The sequence below is a fragment of the Chlamydotis macqueenii genome, chromosome 11 (genome assembly GCF_036417535.1).
Source record: "Chlamydotis macqueenii isolate bChlMac1 chromosome 11, bChlMac1.mat, whole genome shotgun sequence".
Lineage (NCBI taxonomy): Eukaryota > Metazoa > Chordata > Aves > Otidiformes > Otididae > Chlamydotis > Chlamydotis macqueenii.
The window spans coordinates 3,662,041-3,683,610 of NC_141566.1; the positions used below are offsets into that span (position 1 = coordinate 3,662,041).

At 46.5% G+C, this 21,570-nt stretch overlaps 2 protein-coding genes across 7 annotated transcripts in view; one reads left to right on the plus strand and one right to left on the minus strand.

Annotated features, from left to right (window-relative positions):
* Positions 1-18,985, plus strand: part of CAPN6 (calpain 6) — a 69,537-nt gene extending 50,552 nt beyond the window's left edge. For 2 of the 4 annotated variants that reach the window (XR_015259752.1, XR_015259753.1), the window contains exons 13-17: positions 4,509-4,645; positions 6,133-10,658; positions 12,415-12,739; positions 13,106-18,535; positions 18,570-18,985. Coding sequence is in view for 1 of the 4 variants with exons in the window: in XM_086756619.1 (XP_086612745.1) it covers positions 4,509-4,645; positions 6,133-6,315 (320 nt within the window). In the remaining 3 variants the exon portion in view is untranslated. Of the gene's footprint in view, positions 1-4,508; positions 4,646-6,132; positions 10,728-12,226; positions 12,740-13,105; positions 18,536-18,569 lie in introns of those variants that run through there. The other 2 variants (XR_015259754.1, XM_086756619.1) reach the window with 2 other exon arrangements.
* Positions 18,986-19,280: 295 nt separating this feature from the next.
* PAK3 (p21 (RAC1) activated kinase 3) overlaps positions 19,281-21,570 on the minus strand; it is a 124,219-nt gene continuing 121,929 nt past the window's right edge. For all 3 annotated transcript variants that reach the window (XM_086756621.1, XM_086756620.1, XM_086756623.1), the window contains exon 15: positions 19,281-20,568. In XM_086756621.1, coding sequence (XP_086612747.1) covers positions 20,479-20,568 — 90 coding nt within the window. In that variant the 3' untranslated portion in view covers positions 19,281-20,478. The remainder of the gene's footprint in view (positions 20,569-21,570) is intronic.

Genomic DNA, 21,570 nt, shown 5'->3' on the forward strand with positions numbered 1-21,570 from the left:
CCTATTTGAATCTTTCCTTACTAGCCTTTTTTTTCCCTATAAGTATCTGCAGCTCACAGAGTATATTAATAGGTTGTCTTGCAGAATGCCATCTCTTACAGCAGCTTCAGACAAATAAAGTAGGCAGAGTGTGTAAATAAAAAAACCACTGAGCCAAATGTGCACTGCTGACATTTGTGCTGCACAATAGAATCAAGCTGTGCGATGACAAGGATAACGCCCGTAACTGGCACTCTGCCTTCTCAGGGCACCTTGGTGGGAAATTTGGCCAAGCTCCTGATTGATAACAGAGTCCATTTTTGGTAACATAAAAAGCTGAGCATGGTACGTGTTTCTCACATTTGGTGGGGGTTTTTTGTAGATTAAAAGATTGGATATAGAAATTCCTTGAGGCACCCTGTCTGGCTCGATTGTAAGTGTACACTAGGAAGTAATGTGTCCAAGGACATCAAATATCCCATATTCTAAGATTGCTTCCTAATACTGTCATAAAAGAATGCAGTTCCTTGTCTTCTCTCCTCTTCTCTCTGGCTTCTCTGGATCCATGTCTGGACCCTTTCTCATTATTATCTCATGGAGAAATAGCAGCCAGGCTTTAGAAAAAGACCAGCTTTCTCAGAAGTGAGTTTAGATCTCAAAGTCACGTGGGCAGGTTCCAAAATACCAGCTGTAGCTGCTCCTCCTGGAGCATTTCCTGATGTGAACTAGATTTAAAAGTCAACAACAGCCTCCTGCCTAATCAATACTGTGAGATGAGGGAAGAGGCCACACAGGAATTGCCATTGAGAGGGACAAGTAGAGGTTTCCTTTCAGGTTAGGCACACTCAATATGTTTATTCAAGTAGAAAATAGGTAGATTAAGTGGTTGTGTTTGCCTGCTGCTAAGAGGACTTCACATAAAGGTTACTAATTTTCTGGTGCAAAGGTTGTTGGCAACTTGTTTTTATGTGAGCTGCTGAGTCTGATTAGCTCCACTGCATTTCACAAGGGTTTCCTGACTTCTCCTTCACCTTCTAATGTGCAGCATCTCAGCTCTCAAGCTGCTGCTTTTCTTATGCCCAGCCTCTGTCAGCTGCATTCCACCTGGTCCAGCGACCTCCCTGGTTTGTCACTATCATCCCTTAGCATAGAGAGAAGACAAAGCTTGATGATGAAGGAGGAGGTTATGATTCATTCTGAAGCTTCTGAGAACTGAGACATGGCATTACATCTCTATGACTTGATTTTAGACTTGAACGCACTGTTCTTCACATAAGCAAATTTCTGAGCAACTACTTAAACTGGAAGAGAGTGAAGGTTGCATAGCAAGTGCACATCTGGCCTGGTTCATGAGCTGGATGTCATCAGAACCCTGCTCCCTGCCAGACAAAGGTTGTTTAATCTCCATTTTAAATGTTTATTGGAAAGCTCCTCCTTGGTGCTATCTTTGATCCATTGTCCTTTCTGGAAAAAATAATGGTTTGCTGTTGTCAGGATCAGTGGATGAATCTAGCTGTCCAGACTCAATTCTGAATGCATATAGGTTGCTTTTCTTGGAGGTACCTTTCTCCAAGTTAGCTTGTTCTGAAGTTGGTCCAGCACATCTATTCGAAACTAGATATTGTGATCCCCAGTATGTGACGTACCTGCTAAGCAGAGTATCTGGTACCTTTAATGGCACTTGCCTTGAGCAGCCTGAGAAATAGAAGGAAGGCGAAGGCAAAAAGCAGGTGGTAAATATCCAGTCAAACCACGAGAAGGGAAACAGAGAGAAAATGGAGCAGAGATGGGGGAGGATTTACTGATGCCAGTGGAAGGACTCCCTTTTATTATCTGTATTGCAGGAGAAGCTAAGAGGTATCACATGAACAAATACTGAAGGGCAAAAGGCAAAACTACCTGTTGTAATTCCCAAGGCAGTGCTTGTGTCTCAGCACTGTGTCAGCTCTGTTTGCCCTGTGCCTTTTTCCAGTGACTGAGGGAATGTCTCTCAGAGCTTTTTCCCAAGAACGTTTTCTAGAAAGCCTTTTGTTTTGGTACAGTGGGGAAGGATGTGGATGTTAGATCCTCAGTCCAATTATAAAATAATAAAAGTTAGCCTGAGACTACTGGGCATAGATTTCTTTAAACCTTAGAAATGTCATCACTGTTCAAGTGTTTTTACAGATTTCAACTTTTTCCTTTGCGCTGTTCTTTTGTAGAGCTTCCCAATACAACAGCATGGCCATAGGACTGAGATGAAGCAGCTGTTTGTGCAGAGCACGGTGTTCAGGGCATAGCTGGAGTCATAGGTGTGCCTGAGAACTGAACCCAGTCCTCCTTCCACTGCCAGAACAGTTGCCAGAGGAGCAGCTCCAGTTGTTTTCATTCCCAGCTCACGGCAAATACTAGGATGTTGCTTTTCCGTGATGGTAGCCCTTTCTGCATTGTCTTTGTACTGTAAATAAACCAGGCCCAGAGGTGCAAAGAACTGGGCCAGCTGTAGCTGGGAAATCATTCCACATGTGCAGCTCTCCCATTTCTTTTGTTTGTGCTTGCATTGGAGCCAGGCCTCCTAATATAACTGACCATGCAGCAATGCCATCGTGAGGTCATGCTGTGCAGGTACCTTTCATGTTCCTCCTCTACCTCCCCTTTTTTTTTTTTATAGCTGTTTCTGAGAATTTGAGTCTGTTTCTTTGAAACGTTAGGTTTCTTTTTCCTTTCCCTTAGCAAGTCCTTTTATTAACAGTTCCCTGGTCCAGCAGATATCCCTGTTACCTCTTTAAGCTCTGTGTCCTTTCCCCACCTCTTCTTATGCCCTTTATCTCTTAATTACTGTTAATGATCAGATGTTGCTTTGCTCTTTGCCTGCGGCCAAAGTAGTTGACACCATTTCATGCAAGACCCCATTTTATTCAGATCCGTTTTCCAAATCTCTTTGCAAAGGGGGAAGCTTTTCCATCACTGATTACACAGCATGGTGCCACCCCATGCCCCAGAGCCGAATCCACACGTTCAGTGACACAGAAAGTAATTGCCTCTCAGAAAAGCCAATACATTGCTACCTGCTATCGCAAGTGAGGATGTTGTCAGGGTAACAGGACTAGCGCATGGCTGGCCAGGTGCAGCCGTAGTGCAGCATATGGAAAAAACCTGTTTCGTTTCTTCTAAGTGGAAGTAGCTCCTTCTGGTTTTGATGTAGCTGTTAGGCGGTTTGTTTGCGTGAGATATTGGTACCCATTCCTGCAAATGAGTGACGTGTTTGAGGAAAATCATCCTGGGTATGAGTTGTTAAAAAACGAAAGCTGCCTTAAAATCATGCTGCCTTATGGCTGTCATGCCAGTGGTGGCATTTTCAAGTAGATGGTGATGAAATGTGTGTAAGAAATGATCACGAGTCTGACTTACACACATTCAGTGGGTTTATTGAAAATCCACATCTAAAAAGTACACAGGTGTTGAAAAACAGATATGCTGTCATTAACAATCGGAATCAAAAGAAATAGTTGTGTTGAAATTTAAAAAAAAGTTAGTGCCTGTGTTTAATTACAGGTTAATTAGAAAGTGGAACGGTCCATTCTATTTGAGGATAAAGACAGGTGTTTCCAAATTGGTTCTTGCTCCCTATTGGAATGGAAAAATGTACCAACATTTATAACACAGTAAAAATGTTCAGTGTGAAAAAACCAAAGCATTTCTAGAATGTTGAATAATCTCGGTGGGTTACGTATGATTAAAGTGTAATTCAGAACATTAACTAGGACTTACAATAGATACAAACATGTTGTGATAACATAAACTTTAAAATTACATTGATCCAAATGACAGAAACAAAGAAATCGTCTCAGGTTCATGGGAATGAAATGAGAAACTGGGGAGGATTTGCTTTGACAGTTTCCCACAGAATACTTCATTGAAACCAGTGTACTCCTACAAAACGTTTTTGCATTTTGACAATATTTTACTTTCTGGAAAAGAAACTGCTTCTTGAGAACTAACTCCTAAAACTAATACTCAAATAGGAATACAGCAGACAGCACTTTCAAGCTAGGCAGTCTCAAGGTGGGCACTGGGATGTGCATTCAGTGATCTAAAAACAGTTCTGTACAGTTCCTGTCCTTGCCCTGCGTAGGAATTGTGGATGATGAACAGTTTTTTACCCTCCCTTTTGGCCCAGGCGTCCAGAACTATGTATCGGATTGCATTTGCACAGATGCATTTTGGCTCTCAAATCTGGAGCTGTGTTTCCCTTTGAAGACTTTCTGTTAGATGAGCTACAAGGATGCACAGCAAGTGAATGTGGAAAGATTACAATCCCAGTCTAGAAAAGAGCTGTTTTCACAGCCAGCTCTGAGCATCCAGTTGTTACAAGAATGAGGTATTTCACCTCTGCTGGTGATGGGCAGCTAGCAGTGGATGTGACGTACTCTGGTGCTCAGTAGCAGTGGTGCTGCCAGGCGCAGGAGGGGATTTCTTCTGCTGGGTTTCTGGGCAGGTCTCAGGTGCCGTTCTGTGTGCTAAGAGCCGTGCTGCTGATTGTGTTTTAGGAGCAGATCCCTACGTGCTTATCAAGTGTGAGAACCAAACCATGCGCTCGCCTGTGCAACACGACACGACCAGTGCCATCTTCGACACACAAGTGATTTTCTACAGAAAGAACATCGACAGTCCTATCATCGTCCAGGTGAGAGAGGCCATGCAGGGCGCTAAAGGCAGGCAGGGGAGCACAACATCATCGCTGGGCGTGACACTTGCTAATTGTTCCTTCATATGACTGATACCCAGCATAGAAGTGTGAGAACCTCTGCTGCCCTTGCTGGGCTGTTGGCTGGAGCTATTCAGCAGCTCTACTGATTCTCTAGGTCTCCTCCATAAAACAGCAACTGATGACACTTTGAGATCAAATGGTATATTTCAAGGCTTTGAAGGAATTTACAGAATTATCTTTTGCCTCATTTGGTACCTGATGAAACAGAGACAAAGAAAAGCCAAGTGTTGTCCAGAGTCAGTGCCTGAAATAAAACCAAAGCTAAGGCTACTGTTAAGAAGTTTTTAACCTTGAATTTTAGTCCTGTGGGAACAAGATCACATTGTTTACCTCAGGACTGGCTGGAGAAACAGAGCTTGGTATTTTGATGAGGCAGTCCAGGGAAACTGTGGGAGAGTGGACTGGCATTTCTGTTTGATACACACGTTTGTTTAGTATTAGACAAATACTAAGGTCTATGTCGTTTTCATCAGTGTAGGGAGATCTTACAATTAATCTGGGAATCAGTTCACTGTGGCACATCAGTGCCAGAAACAGAAATAGCTGTGTAGCATTGTGTTGCAAGAGAGACATTTCTGATTTTTCACTGCCCAATGCAGTACTGGTGCATAGTCCTCCTGTGCCATAGTACTCCTCTGAACTAACAGGTATATTCTACAAATACTACAAATAGAAGGAGGATGATAGCAGTGTTATCCCCCAGAGCACAGAATGTAGTTACTGATTGGAGGGAACTGATACAATAGCTGATGGAACATGGTCTGTGTTCTTGGCATGTGCAGGATTGCCTAATCCTTAGTACAGATTTGATTTACCCATGGGACCTCACCCCATCTCTCTACAGTACGCAGCTCAAGCACTGTGACTTTTCCAGGATCACTGGAGGTTAGATACTCGCAAACTTCAGCGACCAAAGACTGGCACATGAGACTAGCAGCAAACCCCACATATAACACCATTTCAGTTGCTGCTTGCTATACGCCCAACCCCATCCTGAGTAGTGACAAAGGACATGTCCAAGGACTCCAAAACCACTGCTGTCCCTTGCTGTCCCTGCAGAGGTGAGCACAGGCAGGCAGAGTGGCACAGACAGGCTGATTGCATGTAGGTTTTTACTGCTGATGAGCTCAAATAGGTAATTTTTATTCCTCTTCTAGGCAGGCTGTGACCTAGAAAGCAAAAAGCTGCATTTAGCTCCTGATTTGCATGGTGCATGTAAATGAGTATGCAAATCAGGAATCAGATTGCTCTCTAGACAATTAGCTAAATTTAGATGTATGCCCGCTCCTCACTGCTTTTTCAAGGGGTTAATGGGGGTGACTCTCCTCCAGCACAAGCGTTTCAGGTGCAGTGTGAGAGAAGCACTGCTTCCACTGGGTTTACTTCTGTGCCCTTGTCTCTAGGTCTGGAACAACAACATCTTGTGTGACCAGTTCCTTGGACAGGCAGTGCTGGCAGCTTCACCCAGTGACCCCAGAGAACAGCAGACTCTGCAGCTCCGAGGGAGAGGCAGCCAAGAAGCAGCCGAGGTGCCAGGTCACATCACCATCAAGGTTTTTTCCAGCGATGACCTCGTGGAGCTATGAATACCAAAGCCCCGCAGAGCCAGACAGAGCTGTCACCTCGCAGCAGGGGGGGCTTGTCTGTGCTTTCTGTGTGAATGACTCGGGAGCAAAGGTTGCACATCATCATAATAGCTTTAAAAAAAAAAAAGCCCTCTAACTCTCCATATTATCATGGATAATGGGGAGAGAGGCTTTTAAAGAGGGGAAAATACATATTTCTACATATATATGTTCATGATACAGCAAATAGAGTAGAAGCAGGGCCAAACTAAACGTTAGCAGATAAGCTCATTAAGATGTGACCATCTTTCCCAGCAGCATCTTTCAGGAGCTCTTGGCAAGTAAGCTGGAAGCGCACGTGACTGTTCTCACAGGTTCCCAGCACATCGTCATCTGTTCTCAGCAGTGGGGCTGGATGCAGGCAGGAATGGCTGCACCTCCATGGTCCCGTCCCAGCAGGTTGGTGGGCTGGCAAGCACAAGGGGGATTTGCAAGGCTCAGTCCTTGTTCACTGCTAGGCTGTATTTGGGAGGGGGATTTTTTTAAGCTTTAATTGGAATTTTTTTCCCCATATAGGGATATAAAATTCTTGACGATTTTCATTGTTATTGCTACAGATCTGATGTTTCTGTTCCTTGGTGAAAATGTCCTTACTCCAGAGTTTAGTTATAGGTCATAGCCTGAAGATCAGGCATGCCAGGGGCAACGTTAAAAGAGAAGCGCAGGTCTTGCAGTGCCTGTTTGAACACCACAGCAAGTAAGAGCTTTGCCTGCATAAAGGCTCTCAGATTGACTTTTTTATTCTTTTGTTCTCCACCTCAAGCTGATGATTTGCGAATTGGTATCTCTGGCCAAGAGAGGGCACCTCACAGTTCACCTGTCATTTTGCTCAGAGGACAAATTCACTAGTGGGAGCCTCCTTGCTAAGGAAGCTTTGTTTAATCCACATGATGCTAAAAATGGAGTAACACTCCCTTTTTTTTTCATTAGATATGATGGGTAGCACCAGACTGAAAGAGGACAAAATTAGCGAATGACAAGGATGGGTTTGTAAAACAAAGATGCTATGCTGTGGCAGGAATCGTGTTTCATTCATGGAATTCTGCATTGATTTATTGCTGACAGAGCTGACTTTGATGAAGTTTAACTTGGGTATAATGGAGGACAGGTATTGTTTCACGTTTCCTTCAAAGCAGGGTTCAGGTATAAACTTTCTTTTAACTTTTGCATATAGCCCGACGGGAGGGTTTCCTCATAGCAGACATTTCTGTGTTGTCAAGCTGTGGAGTGATTCTGGCAGTGTCAGGGGCTCAGTGTGTTAGATCTCTCAGAAATGGATTTTATGTAGCGGCAAATTCTGATCTTGAAAGTGAAGCTAAAGGATGTCTATTCTGCCTTTTGTACAGCCAGGAAATTTGGATTTCTCTCTACCTTGTAATCACTTCAGCCAATTTTTATAATTCATAAAATGGTCTTCAGTAGAGTTAATGTTTTCACAAAAGGTTTGAAGTCTCCTCAGGGCTCCAAAAGGATCATTGCTGTACTAGGAAGATGCTTTCTCTGATGTGCTGGAGATGGAATGTAAGGCTATTATAGCGCCATCAGCTTAGTTGCATGTACCAAGCACCTAAATCCAGCTCGTTTTTTTAATAGCTTGGGCCCAAGCCGTTTTGCACGCAGAGCAGATGTGAACTACATGCAGTTGACAGCCCCACAGGCAAGTGTAATTCTTCTCTGTAAGCTCATAGCTTCTGAGTTGCTTACTCTCAGATTTGTTTGTAAACTGCAATATTTTTTTAAAAAGCATGAAGCCCACTGGCACACCTTCACCATAACGAGTGGACAGCACCGTGCTGGCATTCCAGCGTGGTGAAAGCCCCGCGCTGCAATGCGCAGGGCAGCAAGGCGTGCAGGAGAGCACACTGAGGGAAGGCACTGAGGGTCGTATAACCCCCGGTTCAGACAGACTTTTCTCCAGGGGCTGTTCTGTGTGAGAAGGGTGCAGTAAGGAGGGGTTAGCTTGGCCAGCTGATTGATTTGGGTCAGTGTTTAGCCTGAAGAAGGTTCCTCTCAGAGATGGCACCCAGCACGGCCAGGCTGCTTTTGCTTCTGCCAACGGAGGCAGCAGGCAGGAGACTGGAGGCATATGCCTCCCTGCCCCAGCATTTGCCTGAGCCAAGAGCTTGCCTGAGCTCACCGAGGGCACAAAGCCATCTCACTTCCTCGCTGGCCGGAGGGTCCCGTGGCTGTTCCCTATGAGCCCCGCAGCCCTGGCCTCCAGCTCCCTGCACTACCATCCCATTTCAGCATCTGCGTGAGGGTCGTCCCCAGTGTTAGCAGGGCAGAGGGAGCTTGACCAGCAATTGTTTGTGGTGTACAGCCTGACAAGGAGGGACGTCAGGGTGGAGTGGGGAAAGGTGATAGTTTTGAGGCCTTGATAATTATGTCAGCTGAAGACATTCCCACAGTTTGTCCCTGTGGCGTGGGGAGCTGATCCAGCCCGGCTGTGCAGATTTACAGAGGCTTCTGCTTCTCATGCACCTGGGAGATGGGAGCAATCCCAGGTGAAGCCAAGGTGAGAGCACGTTGAACAGGGCTTGCGCTGCTGCCTGCTCCCTGCAAGAGAGCCCAGGCTGTCCAGGGACAGTGCCCACTGCTCTGCAGGCTCGCTCTCCTGTTGTACACCTTGCCACACAGCGGAAGCAAAGCCAGCTCCGTGGGGTTTTGGCTTACAGGAGAGGTAGGTGTAATATGTTTGAGATAAGAAGATTGCCTTGTCAGACACAGGAATTTAAATTCAAGTGTTACCAGGGCTGGGCAATATTTTTTAACAATTAATGATAATTGAGGGAAAATAAAGGGTTTTGTTGGTTTTTTTTTTGTGGGGGATTGCATTTATGTACGCACTTGGGCCACCTTCAGCAGCGAGTTTTAGCCCCCAAAAATTAAAACAGAGAGAAATAGTTGGAAAATGTTTCATTTCAACCTTTCTTTACTTTTCTATATGAAATGACCTAAATAAAAGGTTAACAAAAAAAATAAACGTGTTCAGTAATTTCTGAAATGAAACAGTTGGTTTCAGGTAAAGGAATTGTTCCGGGATAACCCCAAATTACATTTTTCAGCTTGCTCAAGAGGAAAAATTTATCTCAGCTGTTGGCTGGGCAGTTCTCCCACCTGCCTGCCTCTTACTTCACAACCGCTCTCTACTTTCCCCAGATGAGTTCCCAGCTCATGGCAGTCTCCATTGTACTGTAGCCTTCCTTGCTACAAGGGACGTTCTCAGCTACAAGAGCTCTGCTCCACCCGTGTTTTGCTGTTTGTCTCAACTAAATCCTCGCTGTTTTGAATTCTCACTCTAGGAAGCCACAGGGTAGACAGACAGCCCGACTCCCGCAGCATCACCTACTCGTTGGGGTGCAGAGGATGGTCCCAGATGTGCATGGTGAGCACCAGAGCAGTAGCTTCCAGCCTGCATTGTGCGAGTGCTGTGTTACCTTCTCCTGCGACGTCCGGGGAAAACAACCGACTGTTGGTACCGCTAGGTCAGTACTGCTCGTGTCGGCCAGGAGTCAGGAAGGCTGAAGGTCTTTTCTACTCCAAAGGAGTAGCACTCAGCCTGGCAGGAGCCGTGCCAGGAGCCACAGCTCATACCTTTGCATTTCTCCTTCTGCCCGTCCCATGCTCGCGATGGCATGGATGTGGGAAATGCTGTGCTGGGAAAAACGGCCCGCGGCCGAGCTGAGTCTTCAGCCGGTGCAGGTGGCTCCCACAGGAGTGTGACTGCTGCGGAAAAGGAGGGCCAGAGCCCATCTCGTTTTGGGGGAACCCCGTGGCTGGAGGGGTGAGGTGTTGTGCAGAGGTGGGTGCCCGTGCGCTCGTGCAGTGTGGGTAGCGATGCCTCCCGGCCTGGCTGGCGCATGGCCTCGCAGGGAACACGCCAAACCAAAGCCTCGCGCTCAGGACAGGCGGCTCTGCGGCCGTCTGTGCCCCGCTGCCCGTTAATTCCCTCCGCTGCCGCCTTGCCATGCTGGAACTGCCCGCGGTTCCTCACGTCGGTCTCGCTGGGCTGGCGGCCCCCGCCCCGCTCCCGCTGCCGCCCCCGAGCTGCGGCAGCCGCGGGACCCGCGGGGCGAGGCCGCCGCCGCTAGGGGGCGCCCGCGCGCCGCCGCCGCCGCCGCCATTTTCCCCGCGAGGCGCGGCGGGAAGGGGGCGGCTGTGAGGGGCGGGAGGGGCTGCGGCGGAGGCGGCCCCTCTGTGACGGAGTGACACCCGCGTGTGCTCTGTGCACGTGAAACACGCGTGTGCACACCCATCTGGCTCTCCTGCGGCAGCGTGGCTGCATACGTACGTGCAGAGTACAGGTAGAGTGCGGTACATTTACAGAGGGGTCTCTGTCTGTATAGGCGGTGTAACAGAGCTGGCTGGAGAGAGAGAGGGTCTGTGTATGTACACACTCTATAATGGAGCTAGTGTGTCTGTTATACACTTACGTAAGGGGCAATTTATTTTATATGGCGTTATATAGAGAGAGAATGCGCATGCATGGATAGTGGGAGGTACAAGTATTAGAGGCCGGTAAATTGCTTGAACACACACTCATATATATATATATATATATATAAAGAAATGTGCACACACAGAGCTATATCTACATATATAGATATATTAAAAATATGTGGATGGATAGAGATTGGTTTATAAGGGTCTCACTAGATATACATAGACTAGAGAGAGTTATGTATTTGTAGGCGGGGCTGTCTATCTGGGTATATCTATATACACATACATTAAAATATTTTCATATACGTAGCAAACCCTATATAGTTATGCATAAAGGAGAGAGTTACATAGTTAGAGAAGGATGTCTCTCCCCTCCCCTGTATATAGGGGGTATGTATATATAATAGCTATTTAAATATGTATTTATAATATATTTTAAATATATTTATTTTAAATATATTTTATTCATTTCTTAATTTTTAAAAATATATGGCTAGAGAGAATTATGTGAAGGACTCTGTTTGCACATGTGCATGCACACCACGCCTACATATAAAATATATATCACTTATAGGTGATACCATACATTATACTATACGAGAGAGAGAGTGTGTGTGTGTGTGTGTGTGCACGTGCGTGCGTGTATATGTGTGTGTGTATATATATATATATATATAGAGTGTAGTGTAACATTTATAGAAGGGCCTCTGTGTGTATATCTATCTCTATTAAAATATATACAATATAATACATAGATGTCCAAGAAGGGAGCAGTTTGTAAGGGGCTGTGGCTCAAGAGTTGTGAGCGAGAGATAATAGAGCACGTACTTACTTACTTGTACGTCTATTGCACTCTAACACACTATAATATATACTCTGGAGTGTGTATTTTATACATATATATGCTTATGCATACACCGCCCCCATAACACTCCTTCACTCTCTTTAGCAATCTCCATGCGTTACACACGTACTTTGTAACTCTATTTATATAGGTACACTATATGTAGTGCGTTATGTAGTTACTTAAGTGCCGCAGTGTATCTACATACAATACATTAAAAAATACATGTTGATGGAGTGAGAATGACACGGGGGTAAGGTTCTCTGTATATAGCTAGATCTGCTATACATAAAAAATATATATTATATTTATATATACACAGAGAGCACATAACAACTGTAGCAGTCTATTTACTATTTTGTATATTTTTTTATTAATATGTAGGTAGGCACATATATTAATAGACGTGTGTAGCTATACCTGTGTGTGTGTATATGTGCATATAGAAACCTGTAGCTATATATTATACATAGTTACAGGGTATATACTATATCATACATACAGACAGCAAAAGGGTGTGTTATATGGTTCTAAGGGTCACGCTGTATGTGTGTCTATTTATAAATAAATATATATATGCTATAGCTAGAGTGCAAGACTTGTTCAGGCGGGCAGGTGACTGTATCACAGCTCTGTGTGAGCAGCAGTACAGGAGCCGAAGCAGCTCGTACGCAGCATGGACTTGTGAAGATTTCTGGGCAGGAACCATGGCGAATCACCAACTGCGCCACTCCCGTATGCATCAGGAGGGGGTGTTGGTTCTTTATACATAGGGAACAATGGCGACACAACGCAGTGGAGAAACGACAGCACTCTGCGCGTTTGTGCAAACTGGGGAGCGGTAGAAGGGCAGCCTGGCTGCGTTTGCAGACCCAGGCTGGAAGGAGCTCCAGCAGCAGAGGCTAAATACGGCGGCGTGGCAGCTACGTCGTCTTTCATGACATCGTACACTAGCAGCATCGGACAAAGCTACAGGCGCACAGCCATACAGATGAAGTCTTTCTGAGTCTGCAGATGCTCTTCAGCCAGCACCCACCTCGTTTTGTCAAACGGCACCAGCACATCCTCTAGGAAAAGCTGCAGTCACACAATCCCTTGGTATTTATAACTTTTATTTGCAATACTTTAGGTCCAAGTTTCAAACTGCAATATTTTTACACTCAAGACACAGTCATGCACAATCCATATTTCAATTTTTCTATTGCTTCAACCACAATTGAAAATAACTTAGTATTGGAAACAAAACCCAAAATCTTAAAAAAAACAATGCTGAGGTCAGTAAGATGGATCCATGCCATCAGCACATTTACAAAGTAAATAACTTAGTTCTCTCTTTAAAAAGATCAGTTACCTCTTAATCCAAAGTTACAGAAGAATTTTCACTACACATTTGTTTTTTATCTTTTATCTTTTTCTTTTTTTCTGTTTTTTTCTTTTCTTTCTTTTTCTTTTTTTTTTAAACAGATAACACGTCCTAAAAAAGGAATGTACAGCAAAATGAGATACATTTCTGATAAACAATGAAAATGGAGGCTCCTCCTCTGTTTACTTTTGTCTTGATACCCTGAAGAAAAAAAAAAAAAAAAAAATCTAACAGACACCAGCAGAGGTGTAAACCAGTTGCTTCGTACTAAACTGGAGTTTAGCATTGGTTACATCCTGATCCAGTCAAGAGTTGCAGAATTCTTTTGCAGATCTTCCCAAAAACGTACATCTGTACACACAGCATCTGCAGCACAGATGCAGCACCCGTGCACTGGAATAACTCCCAGTGCGGCCGCTGAATTTGGGCTCTGCCTGAGGGAGGTGGTCTCGTCACCGGGGGCTGCGGTGTGTGCAGTCCTTTGCTACCAGTTCCCATCTGGAGCAGCTCCCCTTCCCCTGGCTCACCTGCTCACGCAGATACCGGCAGCTTACGAGAGTCGCACCTGAAGAGCTGAGAAGCTTTTTTTCCTGTTGCTGTGCTACAGCCTGATTTAGCAGCATTGCTTAACGCAAATATAAACAGTGTGACAGAAAGCACTTGCCTGTGTGCACCTTAAACTCAAAGGTCAAAAATCTCAGCAGCCATGGATGTGAGAGACTTGCATGCTTCATGTTTGCTGTGCTGCCCCAGTTCTGACCTGGGCAGCTTTGCATGAAGGAGAAAAAGAGCAATGAGCAGCTCCCCCACCCACTCAGCCAAGGGACACATCCAGCCCCTGGTACCCAGGGCATTATCAGCACCTGCTGATTAAGCAACCAGTTCTGCTGTCATTGACACCAACAACCAGTGGGAGTAGCAGCAGTGCCTGTATCTGATCTCTAAGTCTATGGGTGGGCTGGACAAAAGACACATACACACACCCCGTCCCCCCCGCTGCCACGCAGCAGCAAAAGGCCCCGACTTCAAACCCACCAACCTGCCACGCTTCCCTCACGCCTGCAGTAGTGTCACACCAGCCTGAGGCAGCTGGAGCCCTCAGTGCAAGCATGGCCTTCAGATGACAGGCCCTGGGCTCATGGAGGTTATGCGCAAAATGGAGGAAATCACTCCCTCTCCAGACCAAGCTTAAGAGATTTAAAAAAAAAAAAAAAAAAAGCTGCTGTAAACAGGCAGTTCAGAGGGCAGAGAAATTAGGATCTCACTTGGTTAGCGGCCACCAAGCACAGAAAGGACAAAAATCAGTTAAGCACAGAGACTGGAAAGAGCAAAACCTGTGAGAAGTAACAGTGCTTAATTTTTCTCTTTAGGCAGACTCTTCTCTGTTTTAAGTCCCTGAAGGGAGCGGAGGACAGCGAGGAGGTGACACACAATACTCATGATCTCAGTTCATACACTTCCTCCCCGTTGTAGAAGAAATTTGGTTACTGTATTCTTCTCAGTAGTCTCATACAGCATTACCAGCTTAGCACAAGTAGCTAAAGTAGTTGAAGCCTTAGGCCACAAGAAATGATTGAGAGTAAATTTTTCTATAAAACTAAAGCTGCTAATAAGAAACCAGCTGAATCCTGCAGACAGAATCATTTAGGTTGGAAAAGGCCCGTAAGATCATCGAGTCCAGCTGTTACCATAACACTGCCAAGTAAGTCCACCGCTAAACCATCTCCTGACAGTGGCCGGTACGTGTAAACCCGTAACATCAGTGAGCTGCAATTCAAAGGCGCATGTCCAGCGGCTCTTCTGACGCACTCGCACCTGCCAACTCAGGCCATTGCGCCCAGCTGCGGTCCTTTTGGCTTTGTGCGTAAGCTCGGCAAGGCAAACGTTGCTAGCAAGCCTCGCAGGAACCGAGCGCGATTCCCAAGCCCCTGTGAACGTGGTGCCGCTCAAACAGAGCAGCAGGCACCTGACACACAGATACTGCAGCTGATGTCTGGTCTGCTGGGAAACTGTCCAGTGCAAAGCCACTGTGCTCACAGGTCATTAAAACAATTAGCAGTTTTCCATATTAGCCACTTTAACTAATGATATTGCCCCAGGTTCCTCAGGCAGGGTCAGGTTCTAGCAGAACCAAGTGCTTGCTTGAGAGAATTGCTAAGCAGCGAGAACAAAGTTTGCAGGCTCATACCCACATGGCCGTCCAAAGGGCTCTCACCAGGAGCATATAAGCATCCCATTTTTTTTTTTTTTTTTTTACCTTTTGAGATGACTCTGGTCACCAGAGGTGCACAGAAACACTGGTAGGCTCAGGCCAGTGACGGTTTGTTCACATGGTGCGCACCTAGGATTACAGCAGCCGGCTCTAAACTGCATCCAAAGAGAGGATGTATAAGCAAGATTCTGCAGGCTTCAGCCAGAAGAATTAATTACCCTGTCAGCTCAGGGACAGACACAATCAAAGAGAAATGTTAAAGATCCCTGAATTGCAAATAACACTCAAAGAAACCTTGGATGGTTTCTGTTGAAACACAAAGGTTGTCCTTCACATACTTCCTGAAAAACAGGGCTAAAATTAAATATATTTACCTGGTCAGAGGCAGGGTTGGGGGGGGCGGGGGGATAAAACAGCATCCCAACAAAAAACCAAGAAGAGTTGAACACTTGTATTTATGGGTCTTCATCAGCTTGCTCCATCACCCGTCATTAAGCTGCTGCACGTCTGCACACCGGGAAGGTGTGGACCACTAAGTCGGTAGCGTTTAGCAAGGCGAAGCTGCCACGAGTGTGCATGCCCTGGATGTCAAGCAAAGAAACACTGGCTCCTGTCTTTCATGTTACGTGTTGGAGAACTTTCTTGGCTCTTTGTTCACTGGATTTGCTCAGGGCTGGACTACGAAATACACGTATTTACATGTGCAGTGTGAGGAATAATCAGTAGCCACACCGCTGAGTACGTACTGGAAACAACTGCCATACAGACAACAGGGCATGGTGACATTTCCTACGGCCAGAGGAGAGGAGACAGGTACTTACTTCTCTTCTTGTGGTGACTGGTGTGTGCCTCATGGGAGAGACTGGCCAAGAGACCTGCAGCCATTGGCCTCAGAGAAACTCAGCACAAACAGTTAAAAAAACCCACTTGAGTTCACGTGTGTGTAGCGTGAGTCGGCCAAGCAGTAGCCAGAGATGGAGAATAAACACACACACATTTACAAAAGCGCTGGACACAAGAAGTGAGAATGCAACCGCGGCCCGAGTTTGTGATCAAACCCTGGGAGCACTGCAAGGTCCACCCAGGGGTGCATGCAGGAGCTGTATGGAATTTTACATAGGTATGGTTTTTTTTTTCTTTTTTTTTTTTTCTTTTTTTCTTAAATAAATAAACTTTTCTGTGCTTCTTATACTTCCCTGACTTTACTGCTGTCACACTTCTGCCCCAGAACACATTAAAACCACAGCGAGCTATCGGGTCATTGTCACACGTCTTCATTGCAGGGATGGGAATCTTAGTCAAGCTCTGGATAGGGTTTTTTACCGCTTAACGAATTTAAAATGAAGGCAATTAACCAATCCTTTAAAACCTGGGAATGAAAGTGCTTGTAACCTGTTTACCTACGCATTTTGCAACAGAAACAGCCTATTTCTAATACTTCCAAAAATACACACAACTAATTGCTTAATCGGAGGATAGCAGTCAGAAAACCCGAGATGGTTCCAGAGATTTCGTAGAATTTGTCTCTTTCTGCAAGGTCAACGCTATTGTCAGTGCCAGCATACCCTGTGAGCCTCTAAGTAATGTACAAGAATTGCCCCTCTCAGGACTAGGAGTTTTTTCCTCTTTGTTTTTTTAATCTATTACTATGCCTCTTCCACATTTCCTGTCAGAGTTGGGAGGATATAAATGCAGCTGCCGTCTTTCAGTCGCTAGTAACTGAGAACTGAGTGCCAGAGATGCCCGAGGTGCGTTTCCCTGCATGTCAGATGCTCTCAGCCGGGCAATTACAGCCCAGGCTGAAAACTGCCACTAACGGAGATTATTTCTGTTGAATCCTGTCTGCCTCCTACGAGTATTTTAGCGAAGAAAAATTTCTAGATTTGCTGATGCAAAGAAAAATAAATATAGTATTTAATATAATGAAAAGGCCTCTTTTTACAGCAGTTGTCTTTAAAAAGCCAGTGCCAACAACATTCTGTGTGCTGGGGCATACAATGATTTAAAAAAAAAAAAAAAAAAGCTATCGTGATTTTCCTATTTTTCATACCTGTTATCTTCTTGGAAGTTTTGGAGGTGTGGTAGTTTTTTTCTTTTAAGTAGAGATGCTGAAATACTTACAGATAAAGAAAAGAACAGGAAAAAAACCTCAATCAAATAGTGTAGTCTGTCAACGTAAGTATTTATATTCTATGTCCAGTAAACACGTGCCATAAGAAAGTGCTTTCCTTTTAAAGGACGGCTGTCTGCTCCTTTGTGGGTAGGAAAAAGGAAAAGCTGTACTGGAAACAGAAACTGACACTTGTTTCTTCACTTCTTACATGGAATACAAACATGTTTCATTCAGATGAATGCTTTACAAACTGAGGGCAGCCCATCTCGAGCCTGAATTACTCTTTCTCAAGAAAGTCTCTCCCCTAGACAGACAGCTTGAGCTGACAGAGAAAAATGGGACCTCACAAAAGAAACAGCACCTGCTGAATACAACAGAACAGAATCATTTCGGTTGGAGAAGACCTTTAAGATCAAAGTCCAACCATAAACCTAAACACTGCCAAGTCCAGCACTAAACAACCTCTCCGAGTGCCACATCTACCCGTCTTTTAAATCCCGCCAGGGATGGGGACGCTTCCCAAGCCTGTAGCGTTGCATGAGGCTGTTGTGACCCACGTGCAGGACCTGGCACTGAGCCTTGTCAGTCTCCTGCAGCTGGCCATGGCCCATCAGTCCAGCCTGTCAGGATCCCTCTGTACAGCCTTCCTGAGCTCCAGCAGATCCCCTCCTCCGGATTGTTGATAAAGATATTGAACTGAATTGACCTCAGTACCGAGCCCTGGGGAACACCGCTTGTAGAATGCTGTCGGAAATGGTGACACAGGCTTTACTGAAGTCTAGGTAGACAACATCCACAGCCTGTCCCTCCTCCACTAAGCGAGTCACCTGGTCCCAGAAGGAGATCAGGTCTGTCAAGCTGGACCTGCCTTTCTTAAACCCCTGCTGACTGGGCTCGATCCCCCGATTTCCCTGTATGCGCTGAGTGATGGCACTCAAGATGACCTGCTCCACAACCTTCCCTGGCACCGAGGGCAGGCTCACAGGCCTGTAGTTGCCCAGATTCTCCTTCTGGCCCTTCTTGTAGATTGGCGCCACGTTTGCTGCTCCTGTCTGTCGGCTGGGCCTGTCCCAGGGAAGGTAGGGTGCGGTTCCAGTAGTCGGTTTCTCTCTCATACTTCCTGATACTCCTCAACCTACTCACCTCCTCCCAGAGCTCTGTCACGGAGCGCAGGAGTTCCTCTGCCTGTGCGCACCTCCCACAGCTGTGGGCACTGCCGCCGTCCCGTACCAGCGTAAAGCAGGGCACAGCCTGCAGCCGGACACCTGGCTGGCAGCGTGCCCTGCCGGAGCTCTCTCTGGGAAGCTGTGTCCGTGGTGGCGGGTGCGGAGTTCAGAGAGGCCGTGGCTTTGTGCCGGGTGGGTACCATCGCTCCCTGGTCGAGCTGGCAGAGTTTCAGTGTCCCTCCCGTCCAAACTGCTCCCCAGGGGCTTCTTTTATACGTGTGAGTGGGGCTTGGCTGCCGCTGCTCCCGGCCCAGCACAGGTCTCCTCAGCTGCTGTGGGCTCCTGCAGGGTCTCTCTGCTTCCCGGAGGTTCCCCTGATTTAGGAAATCCCCCCTGTGCACCAGGGATCCTGCTGGCACCAGAGCTGCTCATCTCAGCACGGTATTTGGGCATCTGAAAATCAGACCTGTGGTGCTCCCCAGAAATCAGTGGTGGTAACGCACTGAGCATCGCCACAGACACTGGGACGGACAGAGCGCGCAGGGCAGGTCAGCTGGCAGCACGAACGACAGTTCCAACACAGGGACTCTAACTAAAGAAGCCGCCAAAGCCTAATTCAAGAACAGCCCAAGCATCCTTCATTCCTACTGGCAAAACACGAAGGTGGTTAGTACCTTAAAGGCTGCTTAGCCCTTTGCAGGACCAGGCCTAAACATGAAGATCTACAGCAGAAAGCTGTTTTACTCTTTTTTTTTTAATCTTTTTTTTTTTTTTTTTTTTTGCTGCTCACTGGGTGGGTGTTGCTTCAGCTGCTGTTTTGAAGGTCTTTGATTAGTTGTACTACTAAAATACAGCAACAAATACTCCATACAAATGCTTTTTCCGAGTGAAGCCACATGGCGTCTTTCTTTCAGAAATGAATAAATAGAACACAAATTGCATACTTAAACTATTCTGCTCCCTTACAAATCAGCTGAGTAGTGAAGCACAATCCTCAGTCACACCCAGGATGCCCTCTCTCCCAGCAACTCAGAGCTGCATTCAGCAGTGCTTGCTGTACGCCGGACAGCAGACAGCAGGCTGGCATGGTGCCTCTAAATAATTCCTGCAATCCACTCTGCATTTCACACATTTGCTCTTGCTCCGTGCAGAACTCCAGGTCTTAACGCACTTTCTTCCAGAGCTGCCTGCTGCACGGGCTCATGCAGATCTGAACTCCGGAAGGCGTCACTCACGTCGGCCTGTTTCCACGGCAGATCTCGCGTGCCTGAAGGACACTCACCTGCGCAAGAGCCTGTGGAGCGGCGCAGCTCCCTCCCCCTCTGCCGAGAGTGGCGCAGACGCTACTAACCTTTCCCAGGAGCTACAAGACAACCAGGAGAGTAGGGATCCTCAGAAGTGACACCACCACTCAGCTCTGTTTTGCCCTTCTCTACTCCTGCACAGACTTAAGATGGCTAATCCCACCAGTCTGCACATCTCACAGCACGGCTACGATTCACCCTGGGAGCAGCGCACTGCCGGTTTGGCTCTGGTACGGGATGATTAGTCCAGTCCCAGGAAGAGGCGAGCACCCAGTGTGGGGCTGCTGCCGCTGTGCCTTCTTCCAGCCTGCGTCTGCGGAGGCTGCTCTGTGCTCTGCAAGGGGTCTGCTGGGGCTCAGCACCAGGCGAGGCTGGGCCCGCTCTCACCTCACGTTTCTCTTACAGCCTGGCATCAGACGAGCCCTTGCTGAGCACACTGACCGATCTTTCTGCTTTGTCATCTTAGTAAGACTCATCCAGGCAAACAGATTACAATTAGTTTTACAAATCAAATTGTCAAGAACCGAAACACAATTCGTCATGATTCTATGATTCTATGACTGTGACCGTTGGTTTGTTCATCCATCCATCTGTCCTGCGGCACAAGAATTGAGGTTTTTTAGAGTTTTTGTTCTCAGTCCTGCTCTGAGCTGGCATGGGAGAAAGCCGGCCTGAAGCACTAGCGGCTGCTGTTCTTAATCGCTTCCTTTGCTGCAATGATCAGAGGAGTCAGGCTGGAGAGAGGCTTGGCTAATTTTAAAAATGGATGCTGCCCAAAGGAAAAAAGAGATGAACCATTACTTTCCAAACTCAGTTACTCACAGGCTCAAGCAGCGTTCCTCTGGTTCCTAGGAGTACTCAGAAACAGGACTGAGGGCACCATCTGCACCTTTGTCTCCACATCCAGTACCTTGTTATCCCGGGCAAGCACGGCCCATATTCCTATTAATCCATTTATCAAGGTGTCTTCAGCTTGCTGGGATTTCTGCCCTGCCAGCGCTCTGGGAATGCTGCTTGCTGTCCCAGGGCCTTGCTCCTTTCAGGAAACTTGAAATACTTAGGATCCTGTTTTCTAAAGACATGAGCTATTTAGTTGTCAAAAAAATGAGGGGCATAAGGCATTCCTCAGGGAACTCCAGTACCTCTAGGAAATGTTATCCCAGGAGTATGTAGGCCGTGTTGTTCTGAAGGCCACTGAGGTGCAGGTTTCCAGCACCAAGAGAGAGCAGGGAGACAAGCACTCTCACTTGGCTGTGACTGCTTTCACTGGGTCCCTCCCTGGTCATATCTCTCTATATCGTGTCACCAGCACCATTTCAGGCCTCCATACTTGGTATCATTCCACGGTTATTTTGCCACCATGTAAAACTGAGTATACTACCAAAATACAAAATAGGCCCACGAAAATGATCAGAGGGCTGGAGCACCTCTCAAGTGAGCACAGGCTGAGAGAGCTGGGGCTGTTCTGCCTGGAGAAGAGAAGGCTCAGGGAGACCTTACTGCGACCTTTCAATACTTAAAAGGGGGTCATAAGAAAGATGGCGACAGACTTTTTACTGGGGCCTGTTGTGACAGGACAAGGGGTAATGGTTTTAAACTAAAAGGGTAGATTCAGGCTAGATCTAAGGAATAATTTTTTTTTACAGTGAGGGTGAGTGAGGGTGGTGAAACGCTGGCCCAGGTTGCCCAGAGAGGTGGTGGATGCCCCATCCCTGGAAACATTCCAGGCCAGGTTGGACGGGGCTTTGAGCAACCTGATCTGGTTGGAGAT